The sequence below is a fragment of the Onychomys torridus genome, chromosome 21 (genome assembly GCF_903995425.1).
Source record: "Onychomys torridus chromosome 21, mOncTor1.1, whole genome shotgun sequence".
Classification (NCBI taxonomy): domain Eukaryota; kingdom Metazoa; phylum Chordata; class Mammalia; order Rodentia; family Cricetidae; genus Onychomys; species Onychomys torridus.
The window spans coordinates 6,734,935-6,753,653 of NC_050463.1; the positions used below are offsets into that span (position 1 = coordinate 6,734,935).

An 18,719-nucleotide genomic window follows, 5' to 3' on the forward strand; every position below is an offset into this window, starting at 1 on the left:
AGGTTTCCAGAAAGGGCCATGCAGACTCTGCACTGTTAACTTTTAGAGCCCTGAATACACTCCTAAGAAATCCAATTACCCCAAAGCTGCCTAACTGGGAGGAAGCCAAGGACACCTGAAGAGGCCCACAATGGGCCCTCAGTCCACTGTCCCAGTGGAGGTCCAGCTGGTGACTGGCACCAGCTGTAAAGACCTGAGCTTTCGATATGGTTTGTGCCACAGTCCATGCGTTGGAAATGTGGTCTGCCTTGTGGTACTGTTAATGGCTGGGCATAGCTAAGACAGCCAAGTCTAGGGAGTTTGCCTTCAGAAGACAGTTCCGGGACTGAGATCGCTCTTGCAGAAGTTAATTTGTGGGGGGGCTAAAGAGATAGCTCAAGCTGTTAAAAGTGCTTGTTGCTCTTCAAGAAGATCCAGGTTGTGTTCCCAGCATCCACATGTCAGGTGGTTCGCAATTACTCTTAACTCAAACTCCAGAGGAATCAGATTCCTGGGGCCTCTGTGGGCACCCAGACCCATCTGATATACACACATACATATGCACACAGAGGCACACATATACACATACATGAAAAGTAAAATCTTCTTGAAAGTTAAGCTGGTGTAAGAATGAGCCCAAATCCAGAATTTTTCTCTCTTCCTATCTCAAAATGAGCTGCTATGACATCATCAGCTTTGAGGATGTCATCAGAGCCAAGATTATGCTAGCACTATGCACTGGACATCAGAGCCGTGAACTCAATCTACTTTATAAAGTTGTCCAGCCTTGGGTATTTCGTTAATTAAAAAATAAAGCAGCGTCTGATTGCATATGCCTCCAGATGATCCTACACCATTTCCTCTTGTTTTTGAGACATCCCTACCCTTGCTGTGTTCTAGACTAAGCAGACGATACAAAGCGGACAGTATCAGCTCTGCCAGGTCCATATTCCTGGCTCGGAGCACTGGTGATGAGCATCACGGTTATCTGGCACCACTAACTTTGAGGATGTCTTGTTAAACAGCAGTAATATTAGAGTTGAGTAGTTAAAGAAATGGGTCGGATTGGAGGGGCAAGGTATGGCATTGGGGTGACCAAAGAAGATTCTTGGGCGAGGTACTGAGTGATGCGGGGGTTCGATGTACCGGAGGAAAGACGTGGGGTTATATGTACTTTGGATGCGTTTTTGGAGACCGGACAGAATTTGCTGCATGCCATCACACAGGGGGATGGTTAAGAGGGCCCAGTCTATGCCATGACATTTGTAGGTGAAGAGGGGCCAGCACCACCCCGTCATGTTCCTTCCCGGCCCCAGGCGACTACATCTCCCAGCATCGCCTGCTCGGGCCGCGGGAAGGGAAAAGGAGAAAAAAAAAAAAAAAAAAGTTAAGGCCAAGCATTCCCGGAATGCGCTTCCTGCTGGCGCGGGCCGGGGGGCGGGCAGGCCGGGCCGGGCGGGGCGGACGGCCGCAGCCCCGGGGCGCGCACTCGCCGGGCCGCGGCCCCAGCATGGCCGAGCCGCTGCTCAGGAAGACCTTCTCCCGCCTGCGGGGACGGGAGAAACTTCCCCGGAAAAAGTCAGATGCGAAGGAGCGCGGTGAGTGCGGGGACTCGCGATGGGGGGGAGGTGGGGGAGATGGGAGCCCCGCCCGGCCTGGGGTCCCAGATCCCCGGTAGGATACGCAGCAGAACCTGGAGGGTAAGCCGGGACCGAGCCTTGCTGCAGAGGAATGTGGGCCAGATCTTTGCAAGGCGGGGGGCCGCAGACCGTTATGTGCGGCTGGCCTGAGATGCCAGCCCCGCGGGTTCCTTGCGAGGCCCTGGAGTGGGGCCTCGCCCCTGACAGGAAATGGGGCCTCGACGGGGCGCCTGGAGGGTGGCCGGAGGACCCGCTGTGCCGCACGGACACAGCCCGGCCAGGCGGTGGGCACCGGGAGCTCTGGAGGATGAGAGATGGGGCACGCACTCCTGTACCCGAGAAAGGAACTGCAGGGTTCAGTCTACTCGTGCAGCTTTCCCCACCTCCGTGCCATCATCGCAGCCTCACCTACCGTGGGCAGCTCCAAGAAACTGTCCTCTTTATTCAGATAGGGAAACTGAGGCATATGACTGTTGGGTGATTTGTCCAGGGCCTGTGAACTAACTTCAAACAATCCTTTGGACTATGCTACTGATGACAGAGACCTAGAGCAGAGTGCTAGAGGGTGGAAATAGGAAGTGCTTAAATCTGGGCGTCTACAGACAGCAAGACAGGACCTTAGTGAAATGAGTGTTATGGGGTAGGAGGCCTGGGAAGGAACCAGTCAAAAGAGGGAGGCCACCACACCATGGGCCTGACCCCTCCTCCCTGGCCTTTCCCAATGAGTCCCAAGGTTCCCAGGGCCAGAGAAGGGACCCGGGTGCCCAGATATAAACACACACAGGAAATCAACCATGATGTCAGGGAGAGAAAGGAGCCAAGACGGGGTGGTGTGATGGTGTGGGGAGTGTACGGGGCACTGAATATAGAAATCTGGCCTGGGCTGAGGAGCAAGGTCCGGGAGGACCATGGGGCAGATTTTGGAAAATGACAGAGGGGGCTGAATGAAAAAGAAATCAGCACTGCTGTATTTCCTGTCCTGCCTTCAATCCCGAAGCATCTACTGGAGCAGTGAGCTGCTGCAAACCCTATTGTCTAAAACTGCTTCTCACACTGAGCTCCCTTAATCAGACCCTGGGGGTGGGGGCACACAATCTTCTCATAAACAGGACATGGAGCCTCAGGAAAATGACTTGCTCAAGGCCACTCAGTGAGAAGTGACAGGCATCAGACTCCACACGGGGATTAATGAGAGGTCTCGAGAAGAGAGACAGGCAAAAATGACCCCAAGTCCCAAGGATTTCTGACCTTAACTCCAGGCTGGTTATAGTTTCCCCTTGGAATGCTAGGGGCTGGGGACAGGGGACCTCCAAACTAGAGACTGAGAAGGTACTGACTAGTTGCTAGGACCAAACGAAACAGAAGGTCCCAAACGAAACAGAAGGTCCCAAGGAGCAGTGACTTAGGCTCGGGAATGGATTGCTGTCAGTCAGCTGCGGAAGTGAGGGCGAAAGCCAACTAGCTGGACTGCTGCCGTGGGTGGGCCAGACTTGAGAGTTGGGTCTTACTCCCTTCATTTTCTACCAGGCCGCCCAGCCCAGCGCTCAGAGCCCAGCCCCCCAGAACCAGCGCCTCAGATCACTGAAGAGTCCCAGGCTGGAGCAGAGGGTCCTCCCAGCCCCGAAGCACCTCGGAACCCTGCTCGGGGAGCCTACCTGCAAAGCCTGGAGCCCAGCAGCCGCCGGTGGGTGCTAGGTGGGGCCAAGCCACCAGAGGAGATATCTTTGGGGCCTGGGACACCTAGCAGTGGGGAGCCTGCTGGTGAGATTTGGTACAACCCCATCCCTGAAGAAGACCCCAGACCACCAGCACCTGAGCCCTCGGGATCAAAGCCAGCCTCCTCTGATCCAGAAGGCTCAGTCATCCAAGGTAGGCGCTAAGTGTTGTACTCACATTCCCACCTGCAAGCATGTACAAGCCTTATACCCAGCCCCCTAGGGACCACAAGCATCATATCCCAGACCCAGGCCCTTGCCTCTGAGATTTGCTCTCTCTACAGGCGCAGTCCCTACCAGCCCTGCTACCAAAACCTCCCGTACCAAGTCCCCAGGTCCTGCCAGGCGCCTTTCTATGAAGATGAAGAAGCTGCCAGAGCTGCGGCGCCGCCTGAGCCTAAGAGGTTCCCGCACTGGCCGGGAACGAGAGAGGACAGCCCCAGCAGGCTCTGTCATCAGCCGCTACCACCTGGACAGCAGCGTGGGGACTCCTGGGCAGGCATCAGTGGCCGGAGGCAGTAGGAGCCCAAGGGGTGGGTACCTCAGTGATGGTGATTCACCAGAGCGTCCTGGGGGACCACCATCACCCACTGCCTTCCGGCCATATGAGGTGGGCCCATCAGCTCGAGCGCCTCCAGCTGCACTCTGGGGGCGTCTTAGCCTGCACCTGTATGGGCTAGGGGGTCTGCGGCCAACTCCGGGGGCCACTCCTCGAGATCTCTGCTGCCTTCTTCAAGTGGACGGGGTAGCTCGGGCCCGCACAGGGCCACTTCGAGGTGGACCAGACTTCCTGAGGCTGGACCACACCTTCCACCTGGAGCTGGAGGCTGCTCAGCTCCTGCGGGCCCTGGTACTTGCATGGGACCCTGGTGTGAGGCGGCACCGACCCTGCGCCCAGGGCACTGTGTTACTGCCAACCATCTTTCGAGGTAAGACAATGGGACTTCCAGGAAGGAAAAGCAAACACTAGACTCAACTCAGGGAGTCCTGTTCTCCCATAGCACCCATGGGGGCTGGGCTCCATCAGTGAGGGCTGTCATAGATAAAGAAGCCAGGTCACAAGATCCTTTGGGACAGAACTGGCTCAGTCCTTCTTGCATCTTTAGGGTGCCAGGCCCAACAACTGGCCGTTCGTCTGGAACCCCAGGGACTTCTTTATGCCAAGCTCACACTGTCGGAACAGCAAGAAGTCCCTGCCGCAGTGGAGCCCCGTGTCTTCGGGCTCCCCCTGCAGCTACTGGTAGAACGTGAACAGTCCCCAGGCCAAGTGCCTCTTATCATCCGAAAGTGTGTGGGGCAGATCGAATGCCGAGGGCTGAGGGTGAGCCCTGTACCCAATCCTGCTACCTTAGACATGCTCCCTGGAACCCCTTCACCAACCCGACACTCACCTAAGGGAAAAGAAATCCTCTCTCATGGCACCAGGACCCACGGATTATTTGTCCATTTTATTATAAGATCTCAGCCCTGATGGAGCTCAGTCTCCAGGAGTGAGAGGGATGATTGACAGTTCACAAATGTCAAAACTGTAGCTGGGAGGGGAGTTAAGAAAGGAGGTAGCCTAGCATGGTGGCACACACCCAAGCCCTAGAAATGCTAGGGCAAGCTAGAGAATCCAAGGGCAGCTGAGCAACACAGTGAGACTCTTTCTAAAACAAAACAAAACAAAAAAACAGAACCCAAAAACCTGAAAAGGGGGAGGGGCCTGGGACAACTTAAAGCAGGCCCTGACTTGCTTGACAAGGCTTCCTGGAAGATGAGAATTGTGAGGTCAGAGGAAGTGGTCCAAACAGGGATGTACAAAGCTGGGGGGGGGGGGGGGGGGGTCTCTCTCTTTTTTTTTTTTCCTGGTGCTGGGAGATTGAACCTAGGGCCTCATACATGTACTTTACCATTGAGCTACACCCCCAGCCACCTTTTTACTTTTGGAGACAGGGTTTTGCCAAGTAGCCCAGGCTGGCCTTGAGCACACTCTGTAGCCTATAGCCCGGGTGATGCTCCTGCCTTGGCCTCAGAGTGCTGAACTACTTACTAGTCCTGGTTAGGGGTACTTGTGACAGTTGTTAGAGCAGCTGGGAAGGCAGCCAATGAAGATGCGTGTGCATGGCCCCACCCTCCTACCCCGAAACAGCCACGGTCACCCAGACGTCCGGCCCCAACCCAACAGTCCTTGCCTGTGGCTGCAGGAAGACATCTTTCTCTGTCCGTGTCCCCAGGTAGTGGGGCTGTACCGCCTGTGCGGCTCGGCAGCAGTGAAGAAAGAGCTTCGCGATGCCTTTGAGCAGGACAGCGCAGCTGTGTGCCTCTCTGAAGATGTGTACCCTGATATCAATGTCATCACAGGTCAGCAAAACCCTCGCCCCTGCCTGCTCATTCCCTCCAACTCCTAACCTCCAGGCCAGCCTGAAGGCCCCAGTGAAACCTCCCTCCTGTCTCCCCTTTCTATCATCTCTTACACCTGCTCTCTTCCCACTCCCACTGTCAGCCCAGTGACCCCTCTGGCTTCAGAAGTCAGGGTGCCTTAACCAGAGGGGGCCCTCTGTCCACAGGCATCCTCAAGGATTATCTTCGAGAACTGCCCACTCCACTCATCACCCAGCCCCTCTATCAGGTGGTGCTAGAAGCCATGGCCCAAGGACACCCAAGCAGGGCTTCCCTGGGTCCTGAGGGCACCAGAGGGCTCCTCAGCTGCCTGCCAGATGTGGAAAGAGTGAGTTGCCCAGCTGGGAACATTGGGACATAGAGCAGTTGATACAAGCGAAGTGTTTTAACCATGCCTGAGGTGTAATGATCATACAGGATCATCACATCTCAACAAAGTACATGTTACTCATCTGTCAGTTCCTGAATTAGGAAATCAAGGCTCAGTTTAGGGATTTGCCCAAAGTCAAACAGCCAAGATTTGTGGGAACGCACACTCTAGGCAGGCATAGTGTCACATGCCTCCCTCTCTACTAGTACTCAAGAGTCAGAGGCAAGAGGACTTCAAGTTGGAGGCCAGCCTAAGCTACATGGCTAGTTCCAAAGCAGCCTGGGCTGTGTGGCAAACTGAGCAAACAGGTCTGCCAACCTAACACAAGGGAAATTCCTGGCTGTGGGATCTTGGAAAAAGTCCTTGAAACTGTGCTTGTGTGAATCTAGAAAGTAAAATTCATGCTAATATTGCCTAACACGGAGTGGGTTGGAGTTCAAGCCCCTCCATTCCAAAGGTAAACTGCCTTTGGCCTTAATCTCAACTTTGCAAAACATATTCCTAAATACTAACACCTCCCCATGGCTATGAGAACTTGAACCGAAGTTTCTCGACTCTAAGCCACCCCTCAGTGTCCCGCAAGTGCAACAGGCTCAGGTTTACCCGCCTTGTGCCCCCCCTGGCAACCCTCTCCACAGGCCACACTGACGCTTCTCCTGGACCACCTGCGCCTCGTTTCCTCCTTCCACACCCACAACCGCATGACCCCGCAGAACTTGGCAGTGTGCTTCGGACCTGTGCTGCTGCCAGCGAGACAGACACCCGCTCGGCCGCGGCTCCGTAGCTCAGGCCCAGGTGTAACCAGTGCTGTGGACTTCAAGCGCCACATCGAAGTCCTGCATTACCTGCTACAATCTTGGCCAGGTGAACATCGCCCATCCCCACGCGCCTCCCTGACATAATGCTTCCCTACTAGCCAATCATGGGCAGGAATCTATGGAAGGCCACTCCTCTTGGGGGGTTAAACTGGTGAGCTTGTCTCTCAGAAGGCCAATCGGGGACCTAGATGCCACTTCCGTGCATCCCGTCTCCTAATCCTCCCTGTGAATCCCGCAGATACCCGCCGGCCCCCAGAGGCCCTGGACGTCGCACCTTATCTGCGGCCCAAACGACAGCCGCCGCTGCACTTGCCACTGGTGGGCCCCGAAGTGGTGACTCGGCCTCGAGGTCGCGGGGGCCCTGAAAGTCCCCCAAGCAACCGCTATGCTGGCGACTGGAGCGTGTGTGGAAGAGACTTACTGCCGCGAGGGCGGGACTTCCTGTCCGGGCCTGACTATGACCACGTGACAGGCAGCGACAGTGAAGAAGATGATGAGACCGGAGAGCAGAGGGGCACTACTGACTTCGAAGATGAGTTTGATGCACCGTTCAATCCACACCTGAATCTCAAAGACTTTGATGCTCTCATCCTGGATCTGGAAAGAGAACTCTCCAAGCAGATCAATGTGTGCCTCTGAGCCCTTGAAGCAGGTGCTGGACTCTGGCTGATAAGGAACTGCTTCCTGGTTGCTAAGGACCAGGTTCTGGTTACTGGTGACTGGATTCCCAGTTACTAAAGCAGTGCCCTGATGACCTAGAAGGACCTGACCAGAGTTGCTCAGGCTGAGCTCCTGGTTGCTAGGGAGTTGTCAAGGGACCAGCCTCCTGTGCGAAGAATCATTCCCAGCTTCTAGTGCCAGTGTTTGCGCCCTAGTTGCAAAGACCAGGCTCTTGGCATTTTAAGCACTGATGCCATGGCCCCTCTCCTGAGCACCAGGGCTCCTCTTGCTGCCAGAGACAGTTCTGCTTGCTAGACTGGCCTCTCTTGCCTCCCCTTTGTAGGGGACACAAATTACTGTGAGCATCACCCTGGGGTGCTGAGACATCCCTAGTCAACCCTCTTGCTGCTTCCAACCAAACCAGTATTAGCATTGAGCACTACACTCTGTCTCCCCCTCCCCTGAAGTATCTAAGGACAATCATGAGGTTCTATTTAAGGGACACAGCCCCGGGTTTGGCCTCCATCTGTGAAGGGACGGCTTGGACCTATAGCAAAACAGCTGATTTCCCCCAACTTCTAGGCAAGACCCCCCAAGATGAACCTCCAACCAGCAAATGGGGACAGAGTCTGACCCTTCCTTTCCCCAGCAGCCCTTTCCCAAAACCCCTGAAAAACTGAGCACTTAGCCCCTCCCCTTTGGAGGGACCCCACCTGAGGTATCAGGCTGGGGGCACTTTGGTACGGAAAATATTTATTGCCTCCATGCATGTGTGTGTCTGTGTGAGGACTCGTGTGCACTGGCCTGTCTGGAGTGGGATAGTATTTGCCATCCCTAGGTACCCCAAACCCCCAGTGATCAAGTGGGAGAATTAGGTCCCCTTCCAGTCTCCCGCTTCTTTCCACTACTTCCATCTTTGTGGACAACAAATAAACCAGTATACACATGTTATGTGACTGAGTCCTTGGGCTCACGTAGCCAAGAGCTTTATTCAGTCTTTAAGAAGGAGAAAGGTATATGGCTGGGCCTGTGGAAAAAGCTGCTACTCAGGGCCATCAAGGTGCCTTTTTGAGCTTTGATCCCTCCATTACCCACTGGGAGGATTGTAGAATTGTTGGACCTTGTAAGACAAGCTCAGAGCAGGCAAGGATGAAAACTGTAGATAGGCCAGGCATAGTCCAGGTACGGCAAGGCAGGCACACTAACCCATACAGAGGCCTTATACAGAAATGGAGCCGTCTCTGAAATCTGTCCTCCCGATCAGGATGTTGACCACGACTGGGTGGCCCTCCCGGCAGAGCTGCTGTCCCTCACGAAGCACCTTGACCACCTGATCCTCATTGTCCCGTGAGAGCATCAGCCCCTGGGCCCCCAGGCCTACGGCTGCCTTGTGATAATCTGAAAGGAAGGAAGTCACACAGTAACAGAGGGCCCGCCGGGAGAATAACAGAAACCCATGTAGGCCTAAAATATTCTGGCCCTCACCAGTGTAAGCCAGGCCGCAGGCCACATCACTGCCCAACCTGGGCACCTGTTCACGAGAAATCTGGGTCCATCCTGCGTCATTCCCTATCAAGGCCATCACTGGTATCTGTAGGGAAAAAAAGACCAGGCAAGAGCCGTCAGTCCAAAGGTCTGACCAGCCACAAGACAGGGCCTACGGCCCACTGAGGAAGCCCCACCCCCAGCCCTCCCTGGATGACATATCCCAGAACCCTGGGCATAAACTTCCCTCAGGGTAGCCCGGTCACCTTGTGTCTAACGAACGTGTCAAACTCGATGAGGCTGTAGCCAAAGGCTCCATCCCCAAACAGGCACCAGACCTGGTAGGGGGACCCAGGGCAGTTAGGGTGGTTCACAGCCCAGAAAGCAGCTAGTCTCCCACATCCAATGCCTCACCTCGGCATCCGGCTGACACAGCTTAGCCCCAAGTGCAAAACCTGCACCAACTCCCAGAGTCCCAAAGGCTCCTAGGAAGATAAGAGCAGACTGCAGTGAAGGGCCCATGCCATGCAAGCTGCCCCAGGGTGGGCCTTTCCTTACCAGGATCGAGCCAGCGCAGGGGCCCTCGGGGCTGTACCAAGTAGGCGGCAGTGGCCACAAAGTCGCCACCATCAACCACGAGAAGCGCATTGTCAGGCAGGGTTTCCTCCACCTGCTGTAACACCTGCACTGGGTTCAGGTGCTGAGATACAGGCATTCCAGCCTTGTCCCTGCAACAGGACAGTGGAGGTCAGCAGGGATGGCTGGCAACAGCCCCTCCCCCCTTTACCCTTGCCATATCCACTCCACCCAGACTGACCGATAGGTCTGCTCCTTCTGCTGGTCAGCTTTCCGAAGCTCCTCAGCCCAATCTGAGGCCCACATCTGGCCCTGAAGGCCTTCCGCCAGCTTGAGCATAAAGGAACCCACGTCTCCTAGGGAAGGAAGAAAGCACAGCTGTAGAGCGGCGGCTTCCTCCTGCCCTTCAAGCACCAGAGGCCCAAATATAACAAGAGATCAGCAGCAGCATCTGCGAGGAAAGCAGGAAAGTGGGCCAGAGGCTTTCCAAGAGCCTTGGAGAACTGGTGAGGGTGTCTTTGCAAGATGGAAGACAAGACCTGGGAATGGGGTGTGGGGAAGCTGCAGACCTAAGCTGGCCTCAGTACCTCCTCATAACCCAGAGCCACTAAGTCCTGTCAACTCTGCCTCCAAAATATGTCACCCACCAAGGAAGTCTTTCCGACAAAGCACATGAGCCCTCACGGCAAGCAATGATCAGTGATGGCTTGCTTTCTCACCATCCCTCTTCAGAAGATGAGCAGACACACATCCCGACATGCGGCTTCTCACCTAGTCTGTCCCCATTATCAATGGTCATTTAATTTTCCCTGCCCCTCCCCCAACCTGTTAAATTTTCAGTACCAGGCACCAAACCCAGGGCCTCGAGCATTGCAGGTAAGTACTCCAGCACTAAAAAAAAAAAGTATTACATTTATTTACTTACTGTTTAGTATATATATTGGGGGGTGGGGTGAGCAACATTGGAAGTGTGGAGGTCCTTCTACTGTATGGGTTCTGGGGCTCAAATTCAGGTCATTAGGTTGGCAGTAAGTGCCTTTACCTTCTTAACAGCTTGTCAGCCCTATTTTGGTGGTAATTTTTTATTTTCTTGTTTATTTTGTTTTGTTTTGCTTTGGTTTTTTGTTTGTTTGTTTGTTTTTGTGAGGCAGGATATCACACCGTAGCCTAGGCTAGCCTTCAACTCACTGTTCAACAAGGATTTGGCTCAAACTCTCAGTGGTTCTCCTGCTTCAATATTGAGATTACAGGTGTGCACCACCATCACCGGGTGTGGCAGCACACTCAAATCTTTGCACTGGGCAGACATAGGCAGGTGTATCTTTGAGTTCAAGGCCAGCCTGATCTACATAGTGAGTTCCAAGATAGCCAGAGCCACATAGTGAGACCCTGTTTCCAAACAAACAAAACTTAAAATGTGCACTACCACAGGTGACGCTCAAGTTCTTCTATTTTGAGATAGATCTTGCTAAATAAGTTACCCAAGCCTCAAATAGGTAATCTGGTCTGTTCCCTCACCTCCCTCCCACCAAAAGCTGGAATCACAGGCATGCAGCATTATCCCCAGATTGTCCAGTTCCTTTTATCATCCCCTCCCTGCCCACTTCCACCAGCTGCCCACCAATGTCTGGGAGGGACCTTCCCCAACACACAGGGTGGCACAGATTCTCTGGCTAAATCCGAAGGATCCTGTTGCTACAAGAGAATCTATGTCCTTAGAACAGTGGGCAGAGTATGGCATGGAAAGGGGGCAAAAGTCAGGAGGGTTAGACCAACAGAGAGGCTCAGGGGCCATGGTCCAGCTGAAAGCAACAGGCCACATTCAGGAGTTGATCACATGCAAAATCCCAAATCTCCCTCTGCACCCACCCTCCCTCTGTTCCTTCAGAAGCACCCATTAGTCTGCAAGCCAAATATGTCTCAGGGTGCCCAAGTGTCCCCTGGTGCAGGGTCCGGACCTGACATTCAGTTCAAGCTAGCTGCAACAGAGACAAGATGAAAAGAGACCATGCACATGGTGGGGACTCTTGGGGCATGCTCACCCTGCACAGCCTCCTGGGGCTTCCAGAAGATGTCTGAGTTGAGCAACATATCATCGCGGTTCCGATTGATGATGATGATTTTGCTCTTGCGGTTGAGGACACGGCCATAAGACAGGCGGAAATCACACACAGCTCCTGGGGTGATAGGCAGGGTGTCAGTGGGCACTACCTCACTCCTGATCCACTGTGGCAGACTGAATGTACAATAGTCTCTATTCTTTACTGTCCCTACATCTGTGCCCCTGGCAGGGACCTTACAGTTGTTTACATTTATTGGGGGGGGGGGGGGGCGTTGCATGCACCATGACAAAAGTCGACTTGCAGGGGTCTGGTTTCCCCTCCTGCCATGTGGATCCCAGGGGTCAAACTCAGGTTCTCAGGCTTAGCAACAAGCACTTTTACCCACTAAGCCATCTAGCCAGCATGACTCTGCTGTTCTTGATTCTGGGCAGGCCTCCTGAATGGCTCTGATCAAGAAACCATGGCAAAAGCAACGGTGTGCCATACTGAGACAAGGGTTCAAGAGGTCATGGGGGTTGGGGTTTATGTAGCTCAGTAGCAGAATACTCATTTAGCATGTGCAAGTCCCTGGATTCTAGTCTCAACAACACAAAGGAACAAAAAATAAAAATGAAAATGAAAAGAGCACGTGACCCAGGTTGGGGATTTAGCTCAGTGGTAGAGCGCTTGCCTAGCAAGCGCAAGGCCCTGGGTTCGATCCTCAGCTCTGGGGGGGGAAAAAGCATGTGACCCAAGCAGGCTGGTCTGCTGGGAGGAACCTTGAGGAGTAATGTGAGGGGCACAAGAGGGGACTCAGTTACCCAACCTGAGGCATACCTTGATTAGCCACTGAAAAGACCTTCCACCCCTTTGGCTCATGTATGAGCCCAGCCAAACAGAGAATTCCTACCTAACCTTCTGGTGAGACATAAGCAATCATGAACTTGTCATCAGCCACTGAATATGGGGTGCCATTACAGTCCTGTACAGCCTATCAATGTTCCAGTCAGTTCATACACATGACTGTGGTCTTGTGAATGACATGACTCAGCAGGTTCCCAGCTACCCACTGGCTTGTGTTCGCACATTCAAAATCCACACCAGAAAACCACTTAGGGACATATTTCCCAGAATGCACTCTGTAGTTAAGCAGTACATAGCTTAACTATGACAGGGTGTGGCTATCATGGGACAGAAGGGATACAAAATGGTTTGTGTAACAATGTATGTGAGACACAGCAAGTGTCCACAGGGTATGCTTCCGCTGGGGGAAGCCAGGTCAGACCACAAAGCTGCAGTCTGGGGTGAGTTTGCTGGCTTGTGTATTCAGACTTGTTCTACAGCCTTTAGGAAGAAGTATGAGTGGTCACAAAGATAGGATGCTAGAGATGAGGATGGGCAAGGTCGGGGACCAAGGGAAGACTAGGGGGCTGAGCCTACCTGCCAGGACCACAACATCTGCTTTCTTCAGGGCTGCACTGCGGTTCTGCCGGATGTGGAGAGGGTGGTTGCGGCCCAGTAGCCCCCGAGACATCCCCCCCAGGAAGCAGGGGACACCCAGGGTCTCCACAGCAGCCCTGTGGGGGGGGGGGGTCCAAGTAAAGCCAAGGTCAGTATGACCAAGGCCACTGGAACACCAGGGACCACGACCATGATCCTAAGACAGGGTAGGAACTCCTCACCTTAGCTTGTTGGCAGGGGTCGGGGGCAGCAGCGCCTGGCTCCCCAGCACAAGCAGGGGTCTCTTGGCCCGGCTCAGGATCTCCACACAGCGTTGGACCTGGGGTGACAGGTAGGGATCAAAGGGCCATCCCACAGTCTAGACAAGACAGCTAGCAGGTAATAACACTTGCCTGGAAAGCCTAAGTTGAGTGCCCAGAACTCATGTAAAGGCAGAAAGAGAGCATCACCTCCACAAAGTTGTACCCTGACCTCCACATGCAAGTAGCGGTCCACACGCAACACACAAACACACATACATTTTTTTTTTATTTAAAGGCCATCTTGGGGTCCCTGCCAGCCCACGAGACTAAGATCCCAGCACTGGCCCAGAGAGATCTGCAAGGCCTTGCTAGGTAGGAGTTCTAGGCCAGGACAGAGAGCTGATTCACCTGCTGGGGAGACGCCTGGGGAATGTCCAAGGGCAGGGGTCCCTCAGGACGAGGCTCCCAAGCCCCAACAAACAGGTTGGCCAGGCAGTTCTGTAAATACCTGTGAAGACAGGGAGGAACCAGTCACCAAGGTTAATACAGGATTCTGGAGGCTGAGGCAAGCAAGGGGCCAGGAAAGGAATCGGGGAGGACAAACCATGACACAGAGGCACTAAATGGCCGAGTCACCAGCTGCTTATCTGTCCCTTCAGGTAGCCACCCTAATTTGACACAGCTCCCAGACATGTATCACAAGCAGAGAATGCCAGTGTAGAAACTGGAGCTGTGGGTTAGACTCTGCCTCTACGGTATCCCAGCTGTGGAACTCTGGGCCAGCTCCTGCACCGTTTTGAGCTTCCTCCTCTGTAAAAAGGGAAAGTTTCCAGCACTATCCTCTTAGGTAGTAAGGCACGTTGCGGTCTGGGAGTGTGGCTCAGTGGTAAAGCCCTTGTCCAGTGTATGTGAAGCCGCCGGAGCTTCCATCTCCAGCACCACCGGAAGGGAAGGATTTTGCAAAATGCTCTGTCCGTGGGAGGTATTAATGTTAGCCAGTCATGTCTTGTAATGCCTGCCTCTCCATCTCCCTACTCACTGGGCCCCAGGCCTGGAGTTTCCAAGGCCCTGTGACACAAAAAGAAATCTTGCTCAGGCCTTGCCCTCAAGCAACACTCCATCTCACTAAAGACAGACACATGAGTGTCAGCAGGAGGCAGTCACGGTGAGAGCCAAAGCCTGTCTCGTCTATTAGTCAAGGCTGCAGGGAGTTAGGATGAAGCCAAGAACATGGGAAGCCACGGGGACATGACTTACAAAGGGAAGACAATCCAGCGCCAGAGATACCGTGGCAAGAGGACCGACACCAGCCGTGAGCCAGCCTGGACTACACAGCTAACTCCATTATCATGAAAGCCAGTAAAAACAAAAATACATAAAGAGGAGGCAGAAAAAGAGGCGGGCTTCCAAGTGTCACTGAGAGAGGGGGCAGGAAGAGAAGAGGACCAGATGACTGGGAGACCAGAGAGTCTTCAGAACAAGACTACGGACAGGCATGGATAACAGCATCTGTTATCCCAGCATTTGGGAAGCCGAGAGAGGATTTTCAAGTTCCTGAGCAGCCTGGAACTGGACCACACAGAGTTCTGGGCCAGAGTGAATCATATAGCAAGGCCACCGAACAAGATCACTTCTGCTTGATCCGGTCCTCAAAGCAATTCCCACACACCAGCACAGGAACCTGAAGGTCTCGTCCACGGATGACAGCCAATGCCTAGCCTGCTATCTGGCACAGAGATCTGGCCCACTAAATATCTGGGAGGGGAGGGGCAAGGGCGAGCCGAGGGAGAAGACAGAGACGCTCAGGAATGAAGAAGTGGCAGAGGCGGAGAAAGGAGACGATGTCCTCACTGCCTGCCCCTCTCCTCTCTGGGCAGAGGCCATGCCTTGCTTTCCCAAACCTACTAAGTTCCCTCCTGCCTCAGGGCCTTTACACACACACTGCGTTTACATGAAATGCTCTCCCTACAGCTCGCTCCTCCGAGGTCATGTGTACTCAATGAACGAGTCAAAGAAGGGAGGGCTGCATGTGGGAGAAGACAGAAAGAGGCGGGAGACGGAAGAGGCGTGTCATAGGGATGGCAGTACTCACCAGAAGACCACCCGACCCATGAGACCCTTGGGCAACTTGGCTGGTATCATCTCCTTCTCAACCATGAAGTAGGGGTACAGCACATCAAGAGGTAACTCCACAAACACTGGACCTGCAGGGGCAGGAAGACGCTGAGCCTATGGTGCCTGCCGCGGAGGAGGCCCCTGACCCCGGAGCCTTATCACTGTCCGGCTCCTTCCTCCGCCTACCTGGGGTGCCTGACTGGGCAGCTGCCATTGCAGCCCTCAGGGTAGGTACAATGTCTCGCACGGTTCGAACAGAAGCACAAAACTTGCAGAGCGGCCTGAACAGAGACATCTGATCAATGGCCTGGAGTGCTCCCCGTTTCTGGCAGAGAAGGGGTGGGATGGTTATCAGGTAAGCTCGGGAAGCTTTCCTGGGGAGCCTGCCCCCCCTTCAGGACTAGGCACCTGCAGCAGGGTGCTGGCAGCCCCACCCAGAAGCAGGACCGGGGACTGCGCCACTTGAGCATTCTTCACTGCGGTCACCGTGTTGGTAAGACCAGGGCCAGCTGTCACTGCTGCCACACCCACTGTCCCTGGAAGACAGAGCCGATGACAACCATGCCACCCTCCCAGCCATCATCCTATGCCCACCCTGCCTCTCATTCACAGGTTCCATATCACTGACCCGCCAGCCCGCAGCCCTCCATACACCCCACTTACCAGTCAGGCGGGCCACAGAGTCAGCAGCAAAAACAGCAGTGACCTCATGGCGTGTGTCTACCACGCGGATGCCCAGCTTCTCACAAGCCACCAGCAGTGGGGATATGTGCCCACCAACCAGTGTGAAGACGAAGCGTACACCATGGGCCCTGAGCACGGCTGCCACACTCTCGCCACCGTGCCGGATGCTTGTCTTGTCCACCTGGGCCAGGGGAGAGGGGGAACAAAGCAGTCACAGGCTAGCCCAGGAGCAGGTACAAGAACAAGCGGGAGCAGAGTCAGAGGACAGAGATACTTAGATGTTGGTCAGAGACATACCACACAATATTCAGAGAAGGGTACACTGTCTCAGCAAATCTTATCGTTCTCTTTTTCCTAGGGCTAAGAACACCAAGACTTGCCCAAGTAATAGAGTCCAACAGAACCCACATTCTTTTTGCAGCAGCAGTGGGGAGTGAACCCAAGACATACATGTTAGAGAAGCACTCTATCACTGAGCGGTATCATTACTCTTTCTACTTGTTATTTTGAGACAAGGTCTCTCTCACTAGGCCTCCCAGAATGGCTTTGAACCCCTGGTGTAGCCTAGGCAGGAGCTTGAACCTGTGACCATCTTTTCCAGCCTATCAAGTAGCAGGCTAAGAGTGGGCCTATGTTGTTAAGGGGCTCAGCAGATTTCACCACCTGCTCTAGAGGTACTCAGCTAGTCAGGAGGAAGGACGGAGGGCAGGTCTACAGGACCCAGGGGAGTTTGCCTCGTGCCTGCTTTCTGGTACCCCTGCAGGGCCTGGCACCTGGAGTGCTAATTCCAGCCTACTACCTCCTCTCACTCTGCCCATGAGGATCGTGTCCAGCTGAGAGGCTGCCAGCAGCCACATGCCTAGCACGGAAGTGCCTCCTGGCACAGACTGCCCTGAGCACCCAAGCCTCAGTAGCCTCACAGCTTCCAACTGCCACACACCTCAAGGTCAGTGACATTGCTGCACTAGAAGAAAAATGGCTGGGCGAGGGTGGGGGCGAGGATTTCTCACAATGGAAAAAATGGTTTAGAGTGTGACTTGTAGATCAGTTTTTTCCAAACCTGTCATCTAGAGCAAATAGTAAACTTTCCTGTGGATCAGTTTTCTCTTGTGGACACAAGGACAGAAATGATAGCACCTCCCTCAGTGAAGGTGGTAAGTAAGAGACGGTTAAGAAAGCCCCTCCCTCGGAAGAGTTCTGAAACCTTTGTGTAGCCTAGTATCAGAGTCCAGTCCCTCCCCTGCCTACCTTCGGCCCACCAATTCCATTATGTTTAAAAAGCCTGTTCTGGTAAAATGACTCAGGCCGCTGGGTATGAAGGTAGGCGGAGTGTGTGCTGTTCAAACAGCGACACTCTCCTCATTATCTCGTACTAGATACAAAGTCCAGGGCCCATATGCAGTTTGGCAAAGGGAAAAAGCTCTGCAAAGAATCTCCCAACCACTCTGGACTAGTCGGGACTCGCTTTCCCCACCTGCCCTCCTCCCGCCCTAAGCACCTTGTGCATCAGCTGATAGAAGAGACCCAGTCTGTGAGCGGTGCCCAGTACAGCAGCCACCAGTGTTCCAAACGCCAGGAGCAGGAACGAGGGGAAGAAACCCCCAGCAGGTGCGGCGGCCGCAGGAGTCTCCATGAGGCGGAACCTAAGTGGGAAAGCGCACAGCCAGAACCTGAGCACTATAATCTAATCCGGAAGCAGGATAGTCCCCCCCCCCCCCCCCGATCCTGAGCCACTCCCCCGACCTGCCACACCACACCCACAGACGCATCGAAACCGGGCTGAGGCCACGCCCCTAAGAAGGCTAATCCCGCCCCCTGACGTCATCGCCTCCAATCTGAAAGTAGGCCTGCGCAGATCAAGGCGATCGCAGTGGCATCGAAGCAGAGTTGTGGTCCCTACTTACTTATTTGTTAGTAAATCCATAGGGATACCCGCCCTCCTCATCGCAGGACTCAGCGGAGAGCCTGCCCCACGCTTGCTTCATGGAGTCGTAAGGCCACACCTCCACCGGATCGCGCAGCCCAGGACACGCCCCCCAGCCTGACTCTTGAACTTTGGCCTTCGGCCGAAGTTACATTGTAGTAGGATGCTCCTTCAACTCCACTACACAGACACCCCCACTATGACCTTTGCCTACAGGAAACGTCCCGTGACTCGGGCGCGCGTGGTGACGCCCCTTTCGCCCACTTGGCTCAGCAGCACCCCGTAGTCCAGGGCGACGCGCGTGCGCCGAACTGCAGTCTTGCTGGAAGACCCATAAGAGCTGTTTATCATTGGTCGTTTGGCTCCGCTCGCCTCCAATTGGCTGACACTGCCCCAGCTTCCTAGCACACACAAGCCCCGCCCCTTCCTGGACCACTGTGGCTTTGCACCCTGTTGAGAGGAATCGCTAGGGCTTTGTGCCAGCCTAGTTCAGCCACCTCATAGATGTCCAGCATCTGGGGACCCCATCACCTTTTACACACTCCAATCTTCTTCATAAGTCCCTGTCTCCAATATTCGTCTTTTTCTTCTGTGACTTACTGAGTTTAATCAAGGCATCTATCTAT

The 18,719-nt window shown here is 54.2% G+C and overlaps 2 protein-coding genes across 4 annotated transcripts; one reads left to right on the forward strand and one right to left on the reverse strand.

The window, feature by feature from the left end:
* Nucleotides 1-1,354: 1,354 nt before the first annotated feature.
* Syde1 (synapse defective Rho GTPase homolog 1) lies at nucleotides 1,355-8,515 on the forward strand. The gene is made up of 8 exons (XM_036171322.1): nucleotides 1,355-1,577; nucleotides 3,147-3,488; nucleotides 3,619-4,263; nucleotides 4,441-4,655; nucleotides 5,551-5,677; nucleotides 5,884-6,044; nucleotides 6,725-6,950; nucleotides 7,143-8,515. Exons 1-8 carry the CDS (start codon nucleotides 1,388-1,390, stop codon nucleotides 7,541-7,543), a joined length of 2,307 nt encoding a protein of 768 aa, XP_036027215.1. The 5' UTR covers nucleotides 1,355-1,387; the 3' UTR covers nucleotides 7,544-8,515.
* Ilvbl (ilvB acetolactate synthase like) lies at nucleotides 8,513-18,380 on the reverse strand. Of its 3 annotated transcripts, none has more exons than XM_036171323.1 (16): nucleotides 18,074-18,380; nucleotides 17,668-17,812; nucleotides 16,149-16,350; nucleotides 15,894-16,021; nucleotides 15,672-15,810; nucleotides 15,463-15,574; nucleotides 13,779-13,878; nucleotides 13,350-13,447; nucleotides 13,108-13,244; nucleotides 11,668-11,802; nucleotides 9,867-9,981; nucleotides 9,608-9,777; nucleotides 9,464-9,534; nucleotides 9,316-9,387; nucleotides 9,050-9,155; nucleotides 8,513-8,962 (listed from the first exon to the last, which is right to left on the reverse strand). In XM_036171323.1, the coding sequence occupies exons 1-16, from the start codon at nucleotides 18,112-18,114 to the stop codon at nucleotides 8,784-8,786; spliced, it is 1,950 nt and encodes a 649-aa protein (XP_036027216.1). In that variant the 5' UTR covers nucleotides 18,115-18,380; the 3' UTR covers nucleotides 8,513-8,783. The 3 variants fall into 3 exon arrangements, with proteins under 3 accessions (XP_036027216.1, XP_036027218.1, XP_036027217.1); XM_036171325.1 differs by having other exon boundaries at nucleotides 18,298-18,369; XM_036171324.1 differs by lacking the exon at nucleotides 18,074-18,380 and adding an exon at nucleotides 17,913-17,937.
* Nucleotides 18,381-18,719: the final 339 nt, after the last annotated feature.

Coding starts and splice junctions, on each gene's coding strand:
- Syde1 (XM_036171322.1), top strand. CDS start 1,388: ATGCGCTTCCTGCTGGCGCGGGCCGGGGGGCGGGCAGGCCGGGCCGGG. Junction 5,678..5,883: donor TGATATCAATGTCATCACAG/GTCAGCAAAACC, acceptor CTCTGTCCACAG/GCATCCTCAAGGATTATCTT. Junction 6,951..7,142: donor CCTGCTACAATCTTGGCCAG/GTGAACATCGCC, acceptor TGAATCCCGCAG/ATACCCGCCGGCCCCCAGAG.
- Ilvbl (XM_036171323.1), bottom strand. CDS start 18,114: ATGAGGAGGGCGGGTATCCCTATGGATTTACTAACAAATAA. Junction 17,813..18,073: donor ATGGATTTACTAACAAATAA/GTAAGTAGGGAC, acceptor TTTCCCACTTAG/GTTCCGCCTCATGGAGACTC. Junction 13,448..13,778: donor CCCAGGCGTCTCCCCAGCAG/GTGAATCAGCTC, acceptor CTGTCACCCCAG/GTCCAACGCTGTGTGGAGAT.